The sequence below is a fragment of the Ranitomeya variabilis genome, chromosome 5, assembly GCF_051348905.1.
Source record: "Ranitomeya variabilis isolate aRanVar5 chromosome 5, aRanVar5.hap1, whole genome shotgun sequence".
Classification (NCBI taxonomy): Eukaryota; Metazoa; Chordata; class Amphibia; order Anura; family Dendrobatidae; genus Ranitomeya; species Ranitomeya variabilis.
The window spans coordinates 456,593,696-456,618,971 of record NC_135236.1 but is presented as its reverse complement, the minus strand read 5'-3'; the positions used below and the strand labels follow the sequence as shown (position 1 = coordinate 456,618,971).

General features: G+C 41.4%; 1 protein-coding gene and 1 long non-coding RNA gene across 4 annotated transcripts in view; one reads left to right on the top strand and one right to left on the bottom strand.

Moving 5' to 3' along the window:
* Positions 1-19,913, bottom strand: part of KERA (keratocan) — a 64,428-nt gene extending 44,515 nt beyond the window's left edge. The window contains exons 1-2 of one of the 2 annotated variants that reach the window (XM_077265427.1): positions 19,808-19,913; positions 17,452-18,339 (exon numbers count right to left, since the gene is read on the bottom strand). In XM_077265427.1, coding sequence (XP_077121542.1) covers positions 17,452-18,331 — 880 coding nt within the window. In that variant the 5' untranslated portion in view covers positions 18,332-18,339; positions 19,808-19,913. Of the gene's footprint in view, positions 1-17,451; positions 18,340-19,576; positions 19,735-19,807 lie in introns of those variants that run through there. The other variant, XM_077265426.1, reaches the window with a different exon arrangement.
* Positions 8,515-10,778, top strand: LOC143773736 (uncharacterized). Of its 2 annotated transcripts, XR_013215341.1 has the most exons (4): positions 8,515-9,153; positions 9,384-9,981; positions 10,075-10,526; positions 10,653-10,778. It is a non-coding gene; the product is annotated as an uncharacterized LOC143773736 (long non-coding RNA). The 2 variants fall into 2 exon arrangements; XR_013215340.1 differs by having other exon boundaries at positions 9,384-10,526.
* Positions 19,914-25,276: the final 5,363 nt, after the last annotated feature.

Genomic DNA, 25,276 nt, shown 5'->3' with positions numbered 1-25,276 from the left:
ATCACCTGCCCAATACAATCCCAACAGTGAAGCATGGTGGTGGTAGCATCATGCTATGGGGGTGTTTTTCAGCTGCTGGGACAGGACACTGGTTGTCATTGAAGGAAACATGAATGCGGCCAAGTACAGAGATATCCTGGATGAAAACCTCTCCCAGAGGGCTCTGGACCTCAGACTTGGCTGAAAGTTCACCTTCCAAAAAGACAATGACATTAAGCACAAAGCTAAAATAACAAAGGATTGGCTTCAGAACAACTCTGTGACCATTCTTGACTGGCCCAGCCAGAGCCCTGACCTAAACCCAAATTAGCATCTCTGGAGGGACCTTAAATTTGCTGTCCACCAGTGCTCACCATCCAACCTGACAGAACTGGAGAGGATCTTCAAGGAAGAATGGCAGATTGTCCCCAAATACATGTGTGAAAAAATGTTTGCATCATTTCACAGAAAGACTCTTCTCTGTACTAGCTCAAAAGGATGTGTCACATACCCGCTTCTCAGCACGCGACTTGGGGTTGTGACTGCAAGGGTTAATCTATCTCCTCTCACTCAGTCCAGCATTCAACCTCTGTCCTATGCTGTGATGGGAGCATAATTCACACCCTGACACAGTCCACATATCCCGCTCATACACGTTGCCACCAGTCACCGAACCTATGGGCGATGAGTCCTGGAAATATTACTACTACTGTCTGCCAATCACCAGGAGCACACACTCTAAGGCTATGGATTTTCTTTAGAGCATACAAGGTTCAGACTTATTAAAGTTTTAAGCTTTAATAGAAAATTTACAGTGCTTACAATAAAAAGGTATAAAAATATGGCAATAAAAAGTGACATACAAATATGCAAAAACAGTGGTGAAATAAAAGGGAGAAAAACTTACAGAAATATTGAACTTTGTGGTCTGGTACTCTGTCCCTGAGGGAAGGAGAGACATGGAATGTCTCACATCAGCTTTCCAGGCTGCCCCACATGTGAACATATTTCTTTGTGTGCAGCCCTAATTTATAGAGCCAACCTGGAGATCAAATTTCTAGACCAGCCTCTCATGTTAATATTATAATTGCTGGTTTGTGACGGGACCATGGCCACTCAACCAAAGAATATATTATTTTCTCTGAAACTCTTTGTGTAACATTTCTCATAGATAGATAGTGTCAGGCTGTAATGGCATCTCTCTTCAAAAGAGGCAGAAGGTGTGAAATGTTTCCACTTCCTGGTTCTTAGCAAGGCCCCCTTGAGAAATTGGAGACTGCCTTCACAGGATAACATATTCTGTGACCCCTGTAAGACCTGCAGTCTCAGGACAGATGTTAAACCACTACTAGTCATATATCCATACCTATACATATTTCACTGCAGGGTGCTTCTACTCAATACTGAGCAAAGCGTCTGAATACTTATGACCATGTGATATTTCAGTTTTTCTTTTTAATAAATTTGCAAAAATGTCAACATTTGTATTTTTTCAGTCAAGATAGGGTGCAGAGTGTACATTAATGAGAAAAAGATGAACTTTTTTGAATTTACCCAATGGCTGTGATGAAGCGAAAGGTGAAAAATGTAAAGGGGTATGAATACTTTCTGTACCCACTGTGTGTATATATATATATATATATATATATATATATATATATATAGTACAGACCAAAAGTTTGGACACACCTATTCATTTAAAGATTTTTCTGTATTTTCGTGACTATGAAAACTGTAAATTCACACTGAAGGCAATTTGATTTCACAGAAGTTTGATTTACATGGAGTTACATTCTGTTGTTCCCTTTATTTTTTTGAGCAGTGTATATATATATATATATATATATATATATATATATATATATATATATATATATATATATATATATATATATGCATGTATGTGTGTGCATATACAGTACAGACCAAAAGTTTGGACACACCTTCTCATTCAAAGATTTTTCTGTATTTTCATTACTATGAAAATTGTACATTCACACTGAAGGCATCAAAACTATGAATTAACACATGTGGAATTATATACTTAACAAAAAAGTGTGAAACAACTGAAATTATGTCTTATATTTTAGGTTCTTCAAAGTAGCCACCTTTTGCTTTGATGACTGCTTTGCAAACTCTAGGCATTTTCTTGATGAGCTTTAAGAGGTAGTCACCGGAAATGGTTTTCACTTCACAGGTGGGCCCTGTCAGGTTTAATAAGTGGGATTTCTTGCCTTATAAATGGGATTGGGACCATCAGTTGTGTTGTGCTGAAGTCTGGTGGATACACAGCTGATAGTCCTACTAAATAGACTGTTAGAATTTGTATTATGGCAAGAAAAAAGCATCTAAGTAAAGAAAAACGAGTGGCCATCATTATTTTAATAAATGATGGTCAGTCAGTCCGAAAGATTTGGAAAACTTTGAAAGTGTCCCCAAGTGCAGTTGCAAAAACCATCAAGTCCTACAAAGTAACTGGCTCACATGAGAACCACTCCAGGAAAGGAATACCAAGAGTCACCTCTGCTTCTGAGGATGAGTTTATCCAAGTCACCTGCCTCAGAAATCGCAGGTTAACAGCAGCTCAGATTAGAGACCAGGTCAATTCCACACAGAGTTCTAGCAGCAGACACATCTCTACAACAACTGTTAAGAGGAGACTTTGGGCAGCAGACCTTCATGGTAAAATAGCTGCTAGGAAACCACTGGTAAGGACAGGCAACAAGCAGAAGAGATTTGTTTGGGCTAAAGAACACAAGGAACGGACATTAGACCAGTGGAAATCTGTGCTTTGGTCTGATGAGTCCAAATTTGAGATCTTTGGTTCCAACCACCATGTCTTTGTGCGATGCAGAAAAGGTGAACGGATGGACTCTACATGCCTGGTTCCCACCATGAAGCATGGAGGAGGAGGTGTGATGATGTGGGGGTGCTTTGCTGATGACACTGTTGGGGATTTATTCAAAATTGAAGGCATACTGAACCAGCATGGCTACCAAAGCATCTTGCAGCGGCATGCTATTCCATCCAGTTTGCATTTAGTTGGACCATCATTTATTTTTCAACAGGACAATTACCACAAACACACCTCCAGGCTATGTAAGGGCTATTTGACCAAGAAGGAGAGTGATGGGGTGCTACGCCAGATAACCTGGCCTCCACAGTCACCAGACCTGGACCCAATCGAGATAGTTTGGGGTGAGCTGGACCGTAGAGTGAAAGCAAAAGGGCCAACAAGTGCTAAGCATCTCTGGGAACTCCTTCAAGATTGTTGGAAGACCATTCCCAGTGACTACCTCTTGAAGCTCATCAAGAGAATGCCAAGAGTGGGCAAAGCAGTCATCAAAGCAAAAGGTGGCTACTTTGAAGAACCTAGAATATAAGACATAATTTCAGTTGTTTCACACTTTTTTGTTAATTATATAATTCCACATGTGTTAATTCATAGCTTTGATGCCTTCAGGTAGAGCACAACCCCCATCTGTGGACGTCGGGCACTCAGACCATCCTCATGGAGTCGGTTTCTAACCGTTTGTGCAGACACATGCACATTTGTGGCCTGCTGGAGGTCATTTTGCAGGGCTCAGGTAATGCTCTACCTGTTTCTCCTTGCAGAAAAGGCTGATGTAGCGGTCCTGCTGCTGGGTTGTTGCCCTCCTACGGCCCCCTCCATGTCTCCAGGTGTACTGGCCTGTCTCCTGGTAGCGCCTCCAGCCTCTGGACACTACGCTGACAGACACAGCAAGCCTTCTTGCCACAGCTTGCATTGATGTGCCATCCTAAATGAGCTGCACTACCTGAGCCCTTGTGTGGGTTGTAGAATCCGTCTCATGCTACCACTAGTGTGAAAGCACAACCAACATTCAAAAGTGACCAAAACATTAGCCAGAAAGCATTGGTACTGAGATGTGATCTGTGGTCCCCACCTGCAGAACCACTCCTTTATTGAGTGGGTCTTGATAATTGCCAATAATCTCCATCTGTTGTCTATTCCATTTGTACAACAGCATGTGAAATTGATTGTCAAACAGTGGTGCTTCCAAAGTGGACAATTTGATTTCACAGAAGTTTGATTTACATGGAGTTACATTCTGTTGTTCCCTTTATTTTTTTGAGCAGTATGTATATATATATATATATATATATATATATATATATATATATATATATATATATATATATATATATATATATATATATATATATATATGCATGTATGTGTGTGCATATACAGTACAGACCAAAAGTTTGGACACACTTTTTCATTCAAAGATTTTTCTGTATTTTCATTACTATGAAAATTGTACATTCACACTGACTGCTTTGCACACTCTTGGCATTCTCTTGATGAGCTTCAAGAGGTAGTCACCGGAAACGGTCTTCCAACAGTCTTGAAGGAGTTCCCAGAGATGCTTAGCACTTGTTGGCCCTTTTGCCTTCACTCTGCGGTTCTGCTCACCCCAAACCATCTCTATTAGGTTCAGGTCTGGCGTAGCACGCCATCACTCTCCTTCTTGGTCAAATAGCCCTTACACAGCCTGGAGGTGTGTTTGGGGTCATTGTCCAGTTGAATAATAAAATGATGGTCCAACTAAACGCAAACCGGATGGAATAGCATGCCGATGCAAGATGCTGTGGTAGCCATGCTGGTTCAGTATGCCTTCAATTTTGAATAAATCCCCAACAGTGTCACCAGCAAAGCACCCACACACCACCACACCTCCTCCTCCATGCTTCACGGTGGGAACCAAGCATGTAGAGTCCATACGTTCATCTTTTCTGCGTCGCACAAAGACATGGTGGTTGGAACCAAAGATCTCAAATTTGGACTCATCAGCCCAAAGCACAGATTTCCACATTCCTTGTGTTCTTTAGCCCAAACAAGTCTCTTCTGCTTGTTGCCTGTCCTTAGCAGTGGTTTCCTAGCAGCTATTTTATCATGAAGGCCTGCTGCACAAAGTCTCCTCTTAACAGTTGTTGTAGAGATGTGTCTGCTGCTAGAACTCTGTGTGGCATTGATCTGGTCTCTAATCTGAGCTGCTGTTAACCTGAAATTTCTGGGGCTGGTGACTCAGATAAACTTATCCTCAGAAGCAGAGGTGACTCTTGATCTTCCTTTCCTGGGGTGGTCCTCATGTGAGCCAGTTTCTTTGTAGCGCTTGATGGTTTTAGCAATTGCACTTGGGGACACTTTCAAAGTTTTCCCAATTTTTCATACTGACTGACCTTCATTTCTTAAAGTAATGATGGCCACTCATTTTTCTTTACTTAGCTGCTTTTTTCTTGCCATAATACAAATTCTAACAGTATATTCAGTAGGAGACTATCAGCTGTGTATCCACCAGATTTCTGCACAACACAACTGATGGTCCCAACCCAATTTATAAGGCAAGAAATCCCACTTATTAAACCTGACAGGGCACACCTGTGACGTGAAATCCATTTCCGGTGACTACCTCTTGAAGCTCATCAAGAGAACGCCAAGAGTGTGCAAAGCAGTCATCAAAGCAAAAGGTGGCTACTTTGAAGAACCTAGAATATAAGGCTGGGGTCACACTTGGCGTAAGACAATACGCCACGTATTATACGTCCGTACTACGTCCGTAATATGGAGAAATGTTCCCAAAATATTGATCCGTAGTCAGGGTGTGTCAGCGTATTTTGCGCATGGCATCCTCCGTATGTAATCCGTATGGCATCCGTACTGCGAGATTTTTGCGCAGGCTTGCAAAACCGACATCTAATGGATTTATGTGCTCAAATGTTCATTAAAACATATATACAGTATATATATATATATATATATATATATATATATATATATATATGTCATTGAGACACACATATATATATTCTGTATTTAGATTTCATTCAGCGCGATATCTGTGAACAGCCGGTAATTCAATTGCCGGCTTTTCATTTCTCCTGCACAAACCCGACAAGATATGAGACATGGTTTACATACAGTAAACCATCTCATATCCCCATTTTTTTGGCATATTCCACACTACTAATGTTAGTAGTGTGTATGTGCAAAATTTCAGCGCTGTAGCTGCTAAAATAAAGGGTTAAATGGCGGAAAAAATTGGCGTGGACTCCCGCGCAATTTTCTCCGCCAGAATGGTAAAGCCAGTGACTGAGAGCAGATATTAATAGCCAGGAGAGGGTCCATGGTTATTGGCCCCCCCGTGGCTAAAAACATCTGCCCCCAGCCACCCCAGAAAAGGCACATCTGGAAGACGCGCCTATTCTGGCACTTGGCCACTCTCTTCCCACTCCCTGTAGCTGTGGGATATGGGGTAATGAAGGGTTAATGCCACCTTGCTATTGTAAGGTGACATTAAGCCAGGTTAATAATGGAGAGGCGTCAATTATGACACCTATCCATTATTAATCCAATTGTATGAAAGGGTTAAAAAACACACACACACACACACATGATTTAAAAGTATTTTAATGAAATAAACACAGCAGTTGCTTTAATAATTTATTGCTCTCTCAATCCATCAACACCCTCGCTTGGCAAAATAATAAACTTGAATTACCGACTTTTCACTAACAGCGCTGCGTATTTCTCGCAAGTCACACTGCTGGTCCGTGTGGAATCAGTATTTTTCTCGCCCCCGTAGACTTTCATTGGCGATTTTTTTTGCGCAATACGCTGACAAACGCAGCATGCTGCGATTTTGTACGGCCGTAGAAAGCCGTATATTACGGATCCATAATATACGGCTGATAGGAGCAGCCCCATTGAGAATAATTGTGCCATATGTAATGCGAGTTTTACGGACGTAGTTTCTGCGCTCTTACGTCCGTAAAACACGCATGTGTGACCCCGGCCTAAAACATTTTTGCATCACCAGATTTTGATCAGGCTTTTTAAGTGAAACATTTATAAACCAGTGTAGGAGGGTTTTTTTTCATGGGAAAATTTTCATTTTTCTTGGAATAATTTTTGGCCCCTTGACTTTTTGATTGGTTTTAGAGATGAATAAACCATTAATGGAAATCAGATTCATGTGATATTTTATAAAATTTGGAGAGCCAAGTGAATTTGAACAATTTGCAATTTGATTGGTATGAATCACAATGGTACAATTTTACACATTGCAGAAGATTGCGTCAATCATAGATGGCTCATCTGACTGCGAGGACTTTTCCATATTGCCTTCCAGCTATCACATCACATGTTATAGTGCAGTAAATGAGGAAGGGATATAAAAGCTGAAGCAGGGGAAGCAGCAGCCGTTTAATAGCCCAGAGAGAGGATCTCAGAGTACACAGCTCAGTAATCAGTGTGAATGTACAATTTTCATAGTCATGAAAATACAGAAAAAGTTTTGAATGAGAAGGTGCGTCCAAACTTTTGGTCTGTACTGTGTATATATATATATATATATATATATATATATATATATATATATATATATATATATATACAGTATATATATATATATATATATATATATATATATATATACACACACATATGCAGTGGGGAAAATAAGTATTTCATATACTGCACTTTAACTGTGAGAGACAGAATCTAAAAATAAAAAACAGAAAATCACATTGTATTGTTTAAAATATTTAAATAGCATTTTATTGCATGAAATACAGTAAGTATTTGATCACCTACCAACAAATAAGAATTATGGCTCTCACAGACCTGTTAGTTTTTCTTTAAGAAGCTCTACTACTTTACACTACTTAGGCCTCTTTCACACTTCAGTTTTTTGGCGTCAGTCTAAAACCGCCATTTTCCTCAAAAAACGGATCCGTTTTTTTTTTCGACGGATCCTTTTTTTTCCCCATAGACTTGCATTAGCGACGGATTGTGACGGATGGCCATCTGTTCTATCCGTCATGCGACGGATCCGTCGAAATTTGGCAGACGTTGTCTAGACATCGACGGACTTTGTAACGTTTTTTGTCGCCGCCTAATTACCGGTCCGCGACGGATCCGTCGCGTCCGTCATTTTATAGAATGGGCGCCTATGGACGACGGATCCGTCGCGATCCGTTATTTGGCCCCAATCCGTTTTTTTAAACAGAGCATGCTCCAAAAAGTTGATACTTTTCCCAGACAACCCCAAAACTATATAAACAGGACAGGTGGGCCTCATTTTTCAATGTGCCATCAAGAGAGAACACAGATCCTGCCAGCAAGAGACATCCTGCCAGCAAGAGACATCCTGCCAGCGAGAGACATCCTGCCAGCGAGAGAGATCCTGCCAGCGAGAGAAATCCTGCCAGCGAGAGACATCCTGCCAGCGAGAGAGATCCTGCCAGCGAGAGATCCTGCCAGCGAGAGAGATCCTGCCAGCGAGAGATCCTGCCAGCGAGACATACCCGCTAGCAAGAGAGACCCTGCCAGAGACTGCTATGTGAGTACTGCCATCCAGCGTGTGTGTGTATGCCTGCCTTGCATGTGTTTTATTTTTCATACTGTGCTGGTATTTTTAATGGCTGTGCTGTGACGTGTGTGTGTGTGTTTGTGTGTGTGTATGCCGTGTGAGGTGTGTGCCAGACCGCCTGCCTGCCTGACATGCTTTTTATTTTTCATACTGTGCTGGTATTTTTAATGGCTGTGCTGTGACGTGTGTGTGTGTGTGTGTGTTTGTAAATGCTGTGTGATGTGTTCTGCATTTTTTGGTGATTTTCCATACATTAACATACTGTACTGGTATTTCAAATAAAGAGCAGTGTAGCTCCTACTTTCCAACTAAAAAAAAATGAAAAAAAAAATTTGGAATAAAAATTACACAAAACTGTCCGTAGTATGATTTCAAGATAAATTTAAAACTGGTCTACATTCAATAAAGGTGTTTGAGGTTCTATATCTAAATGCAGAATGCAAACCTTTGGTATACAAAATGTTATCTGGTTATAACTAGGGTAACCATAATTATCATTTTTGGGTATTGGTATTTTAACTTTGAATGAGGGATTTTTTTTTATAAGGTTGAAACTGTCTCTGAAAGAAAGAGCTGAAGATCCTGTGGTGACGTCATCACTATCATAGGGCTTTCAGCATTTATCAGCTCCGCCTCCTGATCACATGACGATGACGTCACCACAGGTCCTTCAGCTCTCAGCAGCTCAGTCCTGGTTGTGTGCAGCTCGTGTTATCTGGTATCAACCAGCAGCAGATTTCTGGTTCCTGCTGTTCTGGTGAGATGTGGAGAGAGGGGCAGAATGTGGAGATGGATGGGCAGAATGCGGAGTCGGATGGGCAGAATGTGGAGACTGATGGGGCAGAATGTGGAGATGGATGGGGCAGGATGTGGATTTGGGTGGAAAATATTTTGGCGGGGGGGCCCCATTTGGAAGTTCACACTGGGGCCCATAACTTTGTAGTTACGCCACTGTATAGTAGCTTAGAACTGTCTTTATACTTGCAGATTCTAGGGACCAAGACGACGCAGGCAGACCCCCCAAAGTTTTGAAAACATGTAAGTATAAAGTCCCGAAAAGCTGCGCCTATCCTTTTGTATAGTAGCTTAGAACTCTCTCTTTATACTTTCAGATTCTAGGGACCAAGACAGACGCAGGCAGAATAACAATGTCTTCATCTGAGAGCCCCCCCTCACATCGTCAGCTACCTGAGGTATTTTTTTTTTTCTTCATAAATTTTTTTGGGGGTACATCTCTGGTAATGTTTTTGAACCCTATATGTATTTATTCTGTTTTCACAGGAAGAAGAAGGAGGAGCAGCAGCAGCAGCAGAGGAGCTTCATGAAGGAGACGGGCAGGGTGGAGAAATGAGAGGAGCGGGAGCGCATAGTGTAAGTTTTGCAGATACAGATCCTCACATAAAACACACTACACTCAACACAAACATTCAGCACAGTACACACAGTTCATATGCCTCCATCCAAGCACATAATTTATTTATTATTATTTTTTTTTTATTAGTCTTCACAATCTGGGGCTCGACGTAGAGTTCCTCAGAGCACCTACCATAGTTGTCGGAATGCTAGGCGCGGCAGTCACCGCAGAGTAAGTTCCTTTTTTGGTTTGGTGTTTAGCAAACTGTAAAATTCATGTGTTATAATCTTTCCCTTTTTATTATTTTTTTTTTTTTGTTAAAAGGCTTCACAGCGTGCTCCCGAACAGGATGAGGAAGAGGAGGAGGGCATAGATGTGGACACCCTCATCCAAGCGGTCCAAAGTCGGGAGCCGCTATGGAAGATGTCGGACCGCCGCCATGCTGACCAGTACGTCACCCGACGGCTATGGGAGGAAGTGTGCAATGCTGTTATTGATAACTGGGAGGAACTCGATGCTGGGGCCCAGGATCTAGCACATAAGTATTCACAGTTCATTAACGTGTGTTAGCATGATTTAATGTGTTGTATAGTAACCAATTTTTACTTTCTCTTTCCAGGTAACAGGGTAATCGTGCGGTGGCGGTCACTGAGGGATCGCTTCAAGAGGGAGTTCAATAAGGAGATGCAGGCCCCGAGTGGATCTAGAGGACGCAGGAGCAGGTATAAGCATTCCAGAGCCCTGTCGTTCCTCCGGTCGACGCTGCTGAGCAGAAGGTAAATATTCAACACCACAAGTTTTCAGTCAAACTGTTAAAATGTGTAACCTTCTATTTTTTTTGGGCAGCAAGGGCAATTGTAATATCAAGATACTAATTTTTTTGTTTGTTTCTTCTTTAACAGTACTGTCAGCAGCACTCGGGAGCCTGCATCAGAGTTGCACCCCTCTGGAGCGATCCCTCAGGGGTCCGCCACCGGGGACCACGTCGACCCTTCTGTGTCTGCACCTTCCCTTTTGTGTGATCCCTCAGCCCCATCCACCAGCGCTGGTGCAGCAGGGTGGACTTCGTCACTTGAAGCTGCAGGTGATGAGATGGAGTTCCCTTTACGCCACCCCTCTGACACTGCCGCAACATCTAGACCACCTTTGGGGTCAGGACGGCAGCGCCAGAGAGGTCAGGAAAGGAGCTATGCGCCTGAATTTTTGCATTTGAATGCAGCCTTCCAGAATGCCATCAAGCTTTTGGGTGAGCAAATGTCTGCTGGTTACAATATGCTTCACAAAAGCATATTGGAACTCAGCAGTCGTCTGGATAGGATGCAGTCAGATGCAAACCAGTCACCAAGACACTGCTGTTTTCAGTCAGTCCTCAGGCACATGGAGAATCTAACTCCTGACCTGCAGATGCATGTGATGCAAGGCTGCCACACTGCTCTAGTGCAGGCGATGTCCCAAGCCCCTTCACCCTCCTCCCGTCCATCCTCCTCCCGTCCATCCTCCTCCCGTCCATCCTTCTACTCCTTCGCCATACCTTTCTTCCCCCCTCAGTATTTCCCAGTTCCTACCTTCCCCTTTCCATTCTTTCCCTTTAACTTCACCGTTCCCACTCCCACCAACACCTTCACCATACCTCCCACAGACCACATCTGTACCTCAACTCCCTTCCCAACCTCATGTTTTCACCACCCATTCCACTTCTGTTCCTCCCCGTGATGTCCTGTCCCCCCCTATCGACGTGGCCCGCCCTGTCAGCCCCTCCGCTACTATCTCCACCCCAAATTATGAGAACCTTTAAAAACTTTATGTAAATAAATAAAACTTTTTGTGGTTTAAAAACAATTTTATTGTCTCTCTTTTTAAAAAAAAAAAAAAAAAAAACTGTATTAAAACCACCAAGGTTATGGTAATAGTAAACATTACAAAATGTTTAAAGGGTACCGGTACAAAACATACAAAATACTGCAAGGTTAACCAAACAAAAAAATGGTATTTTTAAAAGTTTGAAAAAAAAATTTTTTACACCATTTTATACTGCCAGTCAACTGATCCTGCAGGAGACATGAAGTAGTCTGCAAAATTGCCCCGCATTCTGGAGACTGCTACTGGACTGCGAAAAGTTGTGTTGTGGTAGTCCGGCAAGGTGCTTTCTGACACATTATCCTCTAGGGAAACATGTTCTTTTGATAAAACAAAATTGTGAAGTACCACGCAAGCCTTCACCACATCATTGACAGTTTCAGTCTGCATTTTAATGGCAGTTAGTAGCACTCTCCATTTGGCAGTTAGGATGCCAAAAGCACATTCCACTACTCTGCGTGCTCTGGTTAAACGGTAATTGAAAATTTTCTTCCTCTGGGTCAGTCCACTACTTCCAAAGGGTTTAAGCAAATGTGGGGAAAGCTGGAAGGCATCATCTCCAACGCAAACAAATGGTAGCGGTGGACCGGTGGTTCCAGGGAGAGGTCTAGGGGGCGGAAAGTCAAATGTCTCTCCATACAACCGACGCCCCATTGGTGAACTTTTAAAAATCTGTGAGTCATTTGTGCATCCATACGCACCGATATCCACAGCGATGAACTTGCAGTGTGCGTCGGCTATGGCCATCAATACAATTGAAAAGTACTTTTTGTAGTTGTAAAATTCAGATCCAGAGCCAGAAGGTTTTACAATCCTTATATGCTTCCCATCGACTGCCCCGACACAATTTGGGAATTGGCATATTTGTTCAAAATTGTGGGCAATCTCCAGCCACCTCTCCTGTGATGGCTCTGGAATATATTCCGCTTGTAAGCACTCCCACAATGCCCGGCAGGTATCTCTGATGATCCCGGAGATGGTGGATATCCCAAGCCTAAACTGGAAATGTAGGGATGAGAACGACTCTCCAGTTGCAAGGAATCTGTTAACAAAAGGAAAAGACAATAATTAATAAAAACTTAAAAAAACATCATTACAGTTATAAGTCTGATGAATGAGAATAATTTAAAAAAATAAAAATAAAAAAAATAACTTACCGAATAGTCACCATGAGACGCTCCGCTGGTGATATGGAGAAGCGCATCTGGGTGTCTCGTCTCCGTATAGAGTCTTCCACACGACCCAATAAAATTTCGAAATTTTCGGCCTTCATCCTCACATAGTTGAAGAACTTCTGAGGGTTTTCCCTCAGTTCAATGTAAAGTGTTGAATGAACACCACGGGTCATGCGTTGGGCTGTGATGGGATGGATCCACAGCCTTCTCTTCCACCGCTGCCGCAGGATCCGCAGGCTTTCCTCCTTGTCCCGAACGATGACTGCCAACCGATTTGCCTCAAAAGTAAAATCCGCACATATCTTCGCTATGTTTGCCAGTACTTGCTCCATCGCTGCCACTTTCTCTAATAAACCCTTTCAAAGATGTGATGTAAATACACAGTATATATAGTTTTCCAGTAGTTTCCAGTAGCCAATCACATTGAGATCCTCCCCTTCTAAAAAACGGATCCGTCAAAAAACGGTTCCAACGGATGAAAAAACGGATGCGACGGTTCCGTTTTTGTGACGGATCAATATAACTGATCCGTCAAAAAAACGGATCCGTCGGAACCGTTTTCCCAACAATTTTGACGGATCCGTCACGATGTCGGAGGTGACTGACGCCAAACAACTGAAGTGTGAAAGAGGCCTTACCTGTATTAATTGCACATATTTGAATTTGTTACCTGTATAAAAGACACCTGCCCACACACTCAATTAATCACACTCCAGCTTCTCTACCATGGCCAGAGAGCTGTGCAAGGACACCAAGAACAAAATTATAGACTTGCCCAAAGCAGAGATTGGCTACAGGACAATAAGCAAGCAGCAGCTTGGTGAGAAGGCAACAACTGTTGGCACAATTATTAGGAAATGGAAGAAACACAAATGACTGTCAATTTTCCTTGGTCAGGGGTTAAATGTAGGATCTGTTCTCGAGGGGTAAGGATAATTCTGAGAAAGGTCAGGAATCAGCCCAATACTACACAGGAGTACCTAACCAATGACCTGAAGAGAGCTGGGACCACAGTCTCATACATTACTGTTAGTAACACACTACGCCATCATGTATTAAAATCCTGCAGGGCATGCAAGGTCCCCCTTCTCTCACTAGCACATGTTCAGGCCCATTTGAAGTTGGCCAATGGCCATTTGGATGATCCAGAAGAGGCAATGGATAAGATTATGTGGTCAGATGACCAAAATAGAACTTTTTGGTGTCAACTCCACTTGCCGTGTTTGGAGGAAGAAAAAGGATGAGAATAACACCAAGAACACATTTCCCAACCGTGAATCATCGTAGGCCAAACATCATACTTTGGGGGTGCTTTTATACAAAAGGGACAGGATGACTGTATAATATTGAAGGGAGGATGAATGAGGTCATATATAGCGAGATTTTGGCCAACAATCTCCTCCCCTCAGTAAGAGCATTGAGCATTGAAGATGGGTCATGGCTGGGTCTTCCAGCATGACAATGACCCAAAAAACACCACCAGGCAACTAAAGAGTTGCTCCGTAAGAAGCATTTCAAGGTCTTGGAGTGGCCTAGCCAAACTCCAGACCTGAGCCCAAACTCAATGTTGCCCAGTGACAGCTCTGAAACCTGAAATTCAGGAAACATCTCGTCTCTGTAATTGCAAACAAAGGTTTCTGTACCAAATATTAGGTACTGTGTCTCTATTGTATCAAATACTTATTTCATGAAATAACAGGCTAATTAATTATGCAAAAATCATACAATGATTTTCTGGATTTTTTTTAAGATTCTGTCTCTCACAATCTAAGTGTACCTAAGAAAAATATGACAGACCTCTCCAGTCTTTGTAGGTCTCAACTCAGAGGTCGTCTCATTACAGACACAGAAAAGGCTGAAGGAAAAGTTTCAGAGGTTCATAGCCTCCGAACTGATATGACGTATTTCTGATAAGGATATGCACAGCAATATAGTTAGCTTAAATGCTGAGTGATTTGAAAGCCAAGCCTGTATACATCCCTGGTAGAGTGAGTCAGAGGTATGGTATGTTAGTGAGCGCCTAGATGGGTAAGTCTTTGTTGTTTTTAGTTTCTTTACTGTTTGTTACTTTTTGGCAAAAAATAAAGCCTCACGTTTTCTTTATATGGTCTGTGTCTGCCTAAGTCACTGCAACGGTGCCCTACAATGCCTGAGCCCATTACAATATAAATATAAATATACATATAGTAATGTGCAAAAATCTTAGGCAGGCATTAAAAAATTCTGCAGCAGTAAGAATGTATTTGAAAATAGAAGCATTGCCAGTTTATTCTTTATCAGTTTACAAAATGCAAAGTGAAAGAACAAAAGAGTAATTTAAATCAAATCTAAAATCAGTGTGACAACTTTTTCCTTTCAAAATGTTTTCCTTTCTTCACTTGCAAGATGATAATCAGATGTGTAACCAACAAACTATACCAAACAGGTGTGTTAGCGTACATGACTTTCATAGGGTGGCTGAAGCAAAGTCATTAACTGTAACAGAAACAGCTTTGTAGGATGGTTACAACTGGGCAAGGAACAGACAAACTTCTCCAAAGTTGGGAAACACAAGTTCATGCCACAGGTCGTACACCATGGCAAGATTAAGCACAGCAACAAGACGCAAGGCAGTTATACTGCATCAGCAAGTATTGATGAACCAGCTGTCAGGCATGCTTTCAGCTTTTACTCACGATGCACTGAGTGGTGATTGAAGCCTCACTGGCCGAACCCATGTCACTGAAAGCCCAAAACTGCTGGGAGGATTAAAGTTAATTTCCTTCCAGCAGAGGGGCTCTCAGTGCAGAGACGAGCTTCGGAACGATAACCTGCAGATTAATCTCATATCTGAAGGTTAACAGTGTTTTTATATGATAGGTTCCCTTTAAAGGTGTCTGCAATGCTGAGAAATAAAAGCAGATATTTATCATTCATGCAATACCACCAGAGAGGCTTCTGATTGACTCCAATTTTCTGCAACAGAACTAATTGTGGGTGTAAAGTCGAAAGGATTATGAAGCCAGTCTTAAATGGATTTAAAAGAAAAATACAACAGCTTCATCAGGTTCTTCTATTGAGTTTTCAATAAAAACGCATTGTACTAAGTTGGAAAATTTTGAACAAGTCGCTGACTTATAGCTGAACCAACCCTATATAGACATCATTTTTTAACAAATTTTAATAGAATTGCAATATGTTTTGCCTGTTTTTCCAAGTTAAAGTTCTTGAGTAGCTCACAATCATTTCTACATTATCTACAGTGATAAGCATCAATGTATTGAAACATCATTTGCAGTGATGGACGAGCCCCCCGATGATTGGGATCGGCGGGTTCACCTGAGTTTTTTGCAAAGTTCAAGATCAGGGCCGGAGATGACGCAAACTTGCATCCGAACCATGAGCTTGGACTTTACAGATATAAGATCGGGCAGGGCTGTAAAGAAAAGCATAAAATTAATAATAAAAATTATAATTATACTTATTACACCGCATGAACACTGCCGGAAAAAGCCGAAGACTGACGAGTGCAGTGAATACCGTCGGAAGGTAATGAGCGGCCGGGAGACGGGAGACAGCAGAACTGGAGGACACATCACTGGACGGGTAAGTATAATTATAATGTTTATTATTAATTTTATGCTTTCTTGTACAGGCCCAGGACCCGAACTGGACCCGAACTGTAACACTGATTTCCCATGAAAACACATGTTCGGGACCTTGTGACTGAACACATAGCGGTACGGGTCAAGAACTTTACAGTTCGGGTTCGCCCATCCCTAATCATTTGGCCTATAGCATTGCCCCTGTTTCCATATCATTATTCAATAGACTAAAGGCCCCGTCACACATAGCGATTTACCAACGATCACGACCAGCGATACGACCTGGCCGTGATCGTTGGTAAGTCGCTGTGTGGTCGCTGGGGAGCTGTCACACAGACAGCTCTCTCCAGCGACCAACGATCAGGGGAACGACTTCGGCATCGTTGAAACTGTCTTCAACGATGCCGAAGTCCCCCTGCAGCACCCGGGTAACCAGGGTAAACATCGGGTTACTAAGCGCAGGGCCGCGCTTAGTAACCCGATGTTTACCCTGGTTACCAAAAATAACAAACAGTACATACTCACCATCTGATGTCCGTCAGGTCCCTTGCCGTCTGCTTCCTGCTCTGACTGAGTGCCGCCGTACAGTGAGAGCAGAGCGCAGCGGTGACGTCACCGCTGTGCTGTACTTTCACTTTGCGGCGCTCAGTCAGTGTGGGAAGCAGACGGCAAGGGACCTGACGGACATCAGATGGTGAGTATGTACTGTTTGTTTTTTTTTACATTTACGCTGGTAACCAGGGTAAACATCGGGTTACTAAGCGCGGCCCTGCGCTTAGTAACCCGATGTTTACCCTGGTTACCAGTGAAGACATCGCTGGATCGGTGTCACACACACCGATTCAGCGATGTCAGCGGGACCTCAACGACCAAAAAAAGGTCCAGGCCATTCCGACACAACCAGCGATCTCGCAGCAGGGGCCTGATCGCTGGTACGTGCCACACATAGCGAGATCGCTACTGAGGTCGCTGTTGCGTCACAAAACTTGTGACTCAGCAGCGATCTCGCTATGTGTGATGGAGCCTTTACTGTTGGTGATTCTTCATGAAGTATTCTTTACTATAAAGAAAACAAAGGGACTTACTTTTAATCTTGTTGTGATCAAGATAGAGACGCTCCAGATGACCATTAACATTGGGCACAGCTGTTAGTTCATTGTAGGACAGCTGCAAGTCTAGTATGGAAGATACATTAAACACATTTGCTGGTATGCCCGTGTCTGATAACTTGTTGTAGTTTAGCCTAATGAAAGAGATTTTTGGTACTTTATTAAAGTACTCATTAGGTATTGACTCAATATTGTTGTTATCTAAATACAATTGCACAGTATTAGAAGGAAGGCCTGAAGGCATTTTCTTTAAGGTATTTTTGGCAATGTTGAGCTGCACCAAATTTTTAAGTCCTGCAAAAGCATCAGCTTGGAAAGAACCATCTGTAAGCTTATTCTGGTGTAAATCCAGTAAAGTGAGATTTCCTAAACCACTAAAAACACCTTTAGGAATCTTAGAGATTTTATTTCTTGCTAGGCGAAGTTGTTCCAAGCTGTTTGGTAATGGTGAAGGTACTCCTTCTATAGCATTGTCCTCTAGAAATAGGTAAAGTAAATTCTTCATAGATCCAAAGACATTACTTTTAATACTTTCACTTGTAATTTTATTTTTGTTTAGATTGATCCACCTAAGCTCTGTAGCATTAGAAAAATGCTTCTTATCAAGTGTACTAATTTCATTATTTTGCAGATACAAATACCAAATTCTTGATGGGATGGGAGGAACTTCTTTCAAACCTTTGTTTTCACAATATAAAGCACGTGGAAAGCTCCTGGGACATGTGCACTCTTTTGGACAGTCGTTGGAAAGCAAATAGGAAGGCTCCAGGTCAAAATAGTCATAAACTTGACTTTCAGTAACAATAAAGATGGTGAGAAAGAGAATCAAAGTTCTACAAATAATATGTTTCTCCATTGTCAACCCTAAAAAAGGATAATGGAAAATATTTATTTACATGATGACAATGACAGTTTCCAACTCTGTAATAACTATTCCAGCTTTTAAAATTTCCATTCTAAAGTCATCATTTGATTACAAGTTGGCCTCACTTTATATGTTTGTAACATTGCTGTGTAAAATGTCTACAGTGTATTGTGAATATTAAACCCCTTAGAGAAGACCAGATGTTTTAGTCTTTACATCAGTCAGCTAGAATGAGCTCACATCATCTATTTTTTTTCCATGGTCCCAAATGGTTTACAATACAAAGCTCTTTATTGTTGTGGAGTTCCATGATTTTGTGCAATGTTTGAGTAGGAGAATTAAGTCTCATGGGAACATAGACAAAACAGATTAACTTGTTTAAATCAGGTATGAGTTCTCAAAAGTATTCACGGTATTATGACTTTCCATTCTACAATATGAAAGTTCATCTGGTTAGCATTTTCAATAAATATGGTATTCTCTAGTATAAAGGATCAAAGGGCATTTAAACAGCTGTTTCTTGAGTATGGCTCAGAAACCTGGAAAGACTATGAGAATCTTTGCCTTCAAGCTATGTGAATAACCATAGACAATTTATTCTTTCTCAAAACTGAGAGCACACTGTTCCACTTAAATTGTAATTAACAAAGTAATGTCTTAAATACTTGAATTAGATAAATACTTTTAACTATGGTATCTTTGACAACATATATATATATATATATATTTATATTTATACTGTATATATATATTATATATATATATATATATTTATATATATACTATATATAATTATATATTAAAGGCATCACAGTTAAGAATTACTATAGATCTAATTGTTAGATTAACTATATGTCTAACTAAAAATACAAAAGCAATTTTTAGTCATTGGCCAAATATAATAGTAAAGACTAGCATCTTTCATCTATAACTTTAGCTTTCTAACTGAATATCATTCTCTTACTCTTTAAATTAAAGGTAGAATTTTCAGTGGAAATGTAAGTGTATCTGTTACATAAATTATGCATCTCCATTAAACATCAACACCTCAGCAAGTGACTTTCACAACCAGTGTCAGGTGAGTGACAGTTCTACATTTCAATTCACATTAGAAATAGTTTTAAAACCTGGACTCTCTCCAAAAACATTATGGATAAAATCTGAGCAAACATCATCTATAGTGCCTTAAATAATAGGGAATCTTATAGTACTAGACAGTGTTTTCGAAAGATTTACCTTGTGGAATGTAGATGTTCTTCCTCACACTAGCTGATGCCTCTTAGGATTCACCTTATAGTGGGAACTCTTGGCTCTTAGCAGAATGTTTTGATCCTGTCCTTTGAGGTTTAACTGCCTCTTACATCAACTCTACTCTTGTTACGCTCACGAGCAACTTCTTAGATTACTTGGGTAATAGAAGCATAGCCATTAGCCATTGTTTCTAACCAGCTGCTGTTTTGGGCTTACCTCTTATTTCCTGACTTTTCAGTCCTTTTTTGTGGCTTCCTGGTCAGACTATGACAGAAGTAAAATGCCTAAGTTTGTGAATGCTGACAGTCTAATATATATGCACCAGAGACTACAACAGTTAACCCATAAAGCAACTTTAGACATTTCAGCTGCTACAGGGGCATGCTGGGCTCTTAACTAAATTGCTGCAGGGAACTATGTACTAATCTGCTTTAGCAAAAAAAAAAAATAATAACATTGCACATTGTGGACTCTGTGACCATTTTATATTACTTGTAATGACAGGATTTTTTTCAAAATAATGTACTATAATAAAAAATAAAATAAAGATTCCCTATACTTGAAGTACTTTGGTATATCATTTTTACAGTTATCAAAATCAAATTTACCCATTTTTGTAGCAGAGAGCCAGCAACAGCGCACTGCTATCTTATACTATAGTATAGGCCCCACATTAGTTCCACAAACACCAATTAAACCAAATAAAATTACAAAAAAATGTAACTGCTGTAACTGAAATCAAGCACCAACAGTGTCCCATTTCACATCTGCTCACTGAAAATATTAGAAGTTGTGTCTAGGCTAATTCTTATTTTTGATTTTTTTATAATAGCACTGGTTTGAGATTGTTTGATTGCTACCAACAATTTCTAAATTTATGAACAATGCAAACCATCCTACTAATATTTGTTTAAGAAATTAAATGGAAGAAGTTGTCCGAGACTTTTATATTGACGGCCTATTTTTAAGATGGGTCATCAATTTCTAATCATGAGGGTGCGACACCTGATAGTCTCGCCAATCACCTGCTCCCGTCTGAGCATAGCACAACTCCATGAACTCTGTAGTGGCCATGACCATGTACTTAATATCCGAATCTTATTGATTTGATTTGAGCAGGCCGCTGTTTCATTGCCATAACAGTACTTTGAAGCTTCGCAACTCAGCACATATGGCTTCTGCCGGAGCTAAGAACAGCTGATCAGCAAAGGTAATGGGTGTCGCCCTTCCACAATTAAGATATTAATGACCTATCCTAAGACACAGCCGTTTTAACTAACTTTTCAATTTGAGTTGGACAAAAAAATTGTTCTATGCAGAGGGACAGGGAAGACAGTATTTTACAAGACTATGAATACCAAGTTGGTAAATTATTTCTTTGCGGCACAGAAGCATAACCCCATCATGACCTTTGACATAACTATATGTCATGATCGGGAAGGGTTCCCAACCCATGACTTACAGGTATGTCATGGAAATTATTCATGGCACAGGAGCTGTGCCTGAAAGATTGCCAATTGGAGTTTGGCTTAAGTGATAGCTGAGCCTCAGCTATCACAGCCAAGATTAGAGATAACACCACTTCTGACTGTTTATCCCCTAAATGACACAATCAATATCGATCTCATCAATTTAGAGGCTAGAAGATGAAGAGTGCTCGCTCTTCTATGCATTTGGCATCCCGCGACATCATTGTGGGCTGACAATTGTTGTCATTTCAACCCAGGGTCATCTTGTCATGCCATGCTTGACCATGCCAGGAGCATCATCTAAAAGGCATTCTTTGAGTGTTACACTGACAGGTATATTGCATTGCAATGCATAACCCTTGCAAAGCATTATTATGATTATTATCATTTATTATTATAGCACCATTTATTCCATGGCACTTTACATGTGAGGAGGGGTATACATAATAAAAATCAAGTACCGTAATCTTAAGCAATACAAGTCATGACTGGTCCAGAAGGAGAGAGGACCGTGCCCGCGAAGGCTCATAATCTACAAGGGATGGGTGAGGATACAGTACGTGAGGGTAGACCTTGTCATGGAGTTTGTTGGTCGATCGGTGGTTACTGCAGGTTGTAGGCTTGTCAGAAAAGGTAGTTCTTCAGGTTGTTTTGGAAGGTTTCAATGGTAGGCAAGAATCTGATACAGTATGTTGTGGTAGAGAGCTCCAGAGTAGGGGGGATGCCTGGGTGAAATCTTGCATCTGATTGTGGGAAGAGGAGATAAGAGGGGAGTCGAGAAGGAGATCTTGTGAGGATCTGAGGTTGCGTGCAGGTAAGTATTGGGAGACTAGGTCACAGATGTATGGAGGACACAGGTTGTGGATGGCTTTGTAAGCCATGGTTATGGTTTTGAACTGGAGTCTTTAGGTAATGGGAAGCCAATGCAGATTGACATAGGGGAGAAGCTGGGGAATAGCAGGGGACAGGTGGATTAGTCAGTCAGCAGAGTTAAGAATAGATTGGAGGTGTGCGAGAGTGTTATAGAGGAGGCCACAAAGCCGGAGTTTGCAGTAGTCAAAGCGGGATGATGATGATGAGGGAATGGACTAGGGTTTTTGCAGATTCTTGGTTGAGGAATGTATGGATACAGGAAATACTTTTGAGTTAAAATCGGCAGATAGGGGAAAGTGCTTGGATATGTGGTTTGAAGGAGAGATCAGAGTCAAGGATTACCCCGAGGCAGTGAGCTTGTGGGACTGGGGAGAGTGAGCAGCCATTTAGTTTAATGGATAGGTCCGTTGGGGGGGGTCGAGTGAGATGGGGAAACAGGATGAATTCTGTTTTGTCCATATTAAGTTTTAGAAATCTAGCGGAGAAGAAGGATGAAATAGCATATCAGCAATCAGAGTCAGAGTAATAAAAGTTAACCCGTTCATGACCCAGCCTATTTTGGCCTTAATGACCTTGCCGTTTTTTGCAATTCTGACCAGTGTCCCTTTATGAGGCAATAACTCAGGAACGCTTCAACAGATCCTAGCGATTCTGAGATTGTTTTTTCGTGACATATTGGGCTTCATGTTAGTGGTAAATTTAGGTCGATAATATCTGCGTTTATTTGTGAAAAAAACGGAAATTTGGCGAAAATTTTGAAAATTTCGCAATTTTCACATTTTGAATTTTTATTCTGTTAAACCAGAGAGTTATGTGACACAAAATGTTAATAAATAACATTTCCCACATGTCTACTTTACATCAGCACAATTTTGGAAACAATTTTTTTTTTTTGCTAGGAAGTTATAAGGGTTAAAATTTGACCAGTGATTTCTCATTTTTACAACAAAATTTACAAAACCATTTTTTTAGGGACCACCTCACATTTGAAGTCATTTTGAGGGTTCTATATGGCTGAAAATACCCAAAAGTGACACCATTCTAAAAACTGCACCCCTCAAGGTGCTCAAAACCACATTCAAGAAGTTTATTAACCCTTCAGGTGTTTCACAGCAGCAGAAGCAACATGGAAGTAAAAAATGAACATTTAACTTTTTAGTCACAAAAATGATTTTTAGCAACAATTTTTTTATTTTCCCAAGGGTAAAAGGAGAAACTGGACCACGAACGTTGTTGTCCAATTTGTCGTGAGTACGCTGATACCTCATATGTGGGGGTAAACCACTGTTTGGGCGCACGGCAGGGCTCAGAAGGGAAAGAGCGCCATTTGACTTTTTGAATGAAAAATTGGCTCCAATCTTTAGCGGACACCATGTCATGTTTGGAGAGCCCCCGTGTGCCTAAACATTGGAGCTCCCCCACAAGTGACCCCATTTTGGAAACTAGACCCCCCAAGGAACTTATCTAGAAGCATAATGAGCACTTTAAGCCCTCAGGTGCTTCACAAATTGATCCGTAAAAATGAAAAAGTACTTTTTTTTCACACAAAATTTTTTTAGCCTCAATTTTTTAATTTTCACATTAGCAACAGGATAAAATGGATCCTAAAATTTATTGGGCAATTTCTCCTGAGTATGCCGATACCTCATATGTGGGGGTAAACCACTGTTTGGGTGCACGGCAAGGCTCGGAAGGGGAGGCGCGCCATTTGACTTTTTGAATGGAAAATTAGCTCCAATCGTTAGCAGACACCATGTCGCGTTTGGAGAGCCCCTGTGTGCCTAAACATTGGAGCTCCCCTACAAGTGACCCCATTTTGGAAACTAGACCCCCCAAGGAACTTATCTAGATGCATAGTGAGCACTTAAAATCCCCAGGTGCTTCACAGAAGTTTATAACGCAGAGCCGTGAAAATAAAAAATAATTTTTCTTTCCTCAAAAATGATTTTTAGCCCGGAATTTTTTATTTTCCCAAGGGTAATAGGAGAAATTGGACCCCAAGTCTTGTTGTGCAGTTTGTCCTGAGTACGATGATACCCCATGTGTGGGGGTAAACCACTGTTTGGGCGCACGGCAGGGCTCGGAAGGGAAGGCACGCCATTTGGGTTTTTGAATGGAAAATTAGCTCCAATCATTAGCGGACACCATGTCGCGTTTGGAGAGCCCCTGTGTGCCTAAACATTGGAGCTCCCCCACAAGTGACCCCATTTTGGAAACTAGACCTCCCAAGGAACTAATCTAGATGTGTGGTGAGCACTTTGAACCCCCAAGTGCTTCACAGAAGTTTATAACGCAGAGCCATGAAAATAAAAAATATTTTTTCTTTTCTCAAAAATGATTTTTTAGCCCACAATTTTTTATTTTCCCAAGGGTAACAGGAGAAATTGGACCCCAAAAGTTGTTGTCCAGTTTCTCCTGAGTACGCTGATACCCCATATGTGGGGGTAAACCACTGTTTTGGCACACGTCGGGGTTCGGAAAGGAAGTAGTGACATTTTGAAATGCAGACTTTGATGAAATGCTCTACAGGCGTCAGGTTGCGTTTGCAGAGCCCCTGATGTGCCTAAACAGTAGAAACACCCCACAAGTGACCCCATTTTGGAAACTAGACCCCCCCAAGGAACTTATCTCGATGTGTGGTGAGCACTTTCAACCCCCAAGTGCTTCACAGAAGTTTATTACGCAGAGCCGTGAAAATAAAAAATAATTGTTCTTTCCTCAAAAATTATGTTTTAGCAAGCAATTTTTTATTTTTGCAAGGGTAACAGGAGAAATTGGACCCCAACAGTTGTTGCCCAGTTTGTCCTGAGTACGCTGGTACCCCATATGTGGGGATAAACCACTGTTTGGGCGCACGTCGGGGCTTGGAAGGGAGGGAGCACCATTTGACTTTTTGAACGCAAGATTGGCTGGAATCAATGGTAGCGCCATGTTGCGTTTGGAGACCCCTGATGTGCCTAAACAGTGGAAACCCCTCAATTCTAACTTCAACACTAACCCCAACACACCCCTAACCCTAATCCCAACTGTAGCCATAACCCTAATCACAACCCTAACCCCAACACACCCCTAACCACAACCCTAACCCCAACACATCCGTAAACCTAATCCTAACCCTAATCCCAACCTTAACCCTAATCCCAACCCTAACCACAACTGTAACCCCAATACACCCCTAACTCTATCCGTAACCCTAACCACAAGCCTAATCTTAACCCTATTTCCAACCCTAGCCCTAATTCCAACCCTAAATCTAATTCCAACCCTAACCCTTAGGCTATGTGCCCACGTTGCGGATTCGTGTGAGATTTTTCTGCACGATTTTTGAAAAATCTGCAGGTAA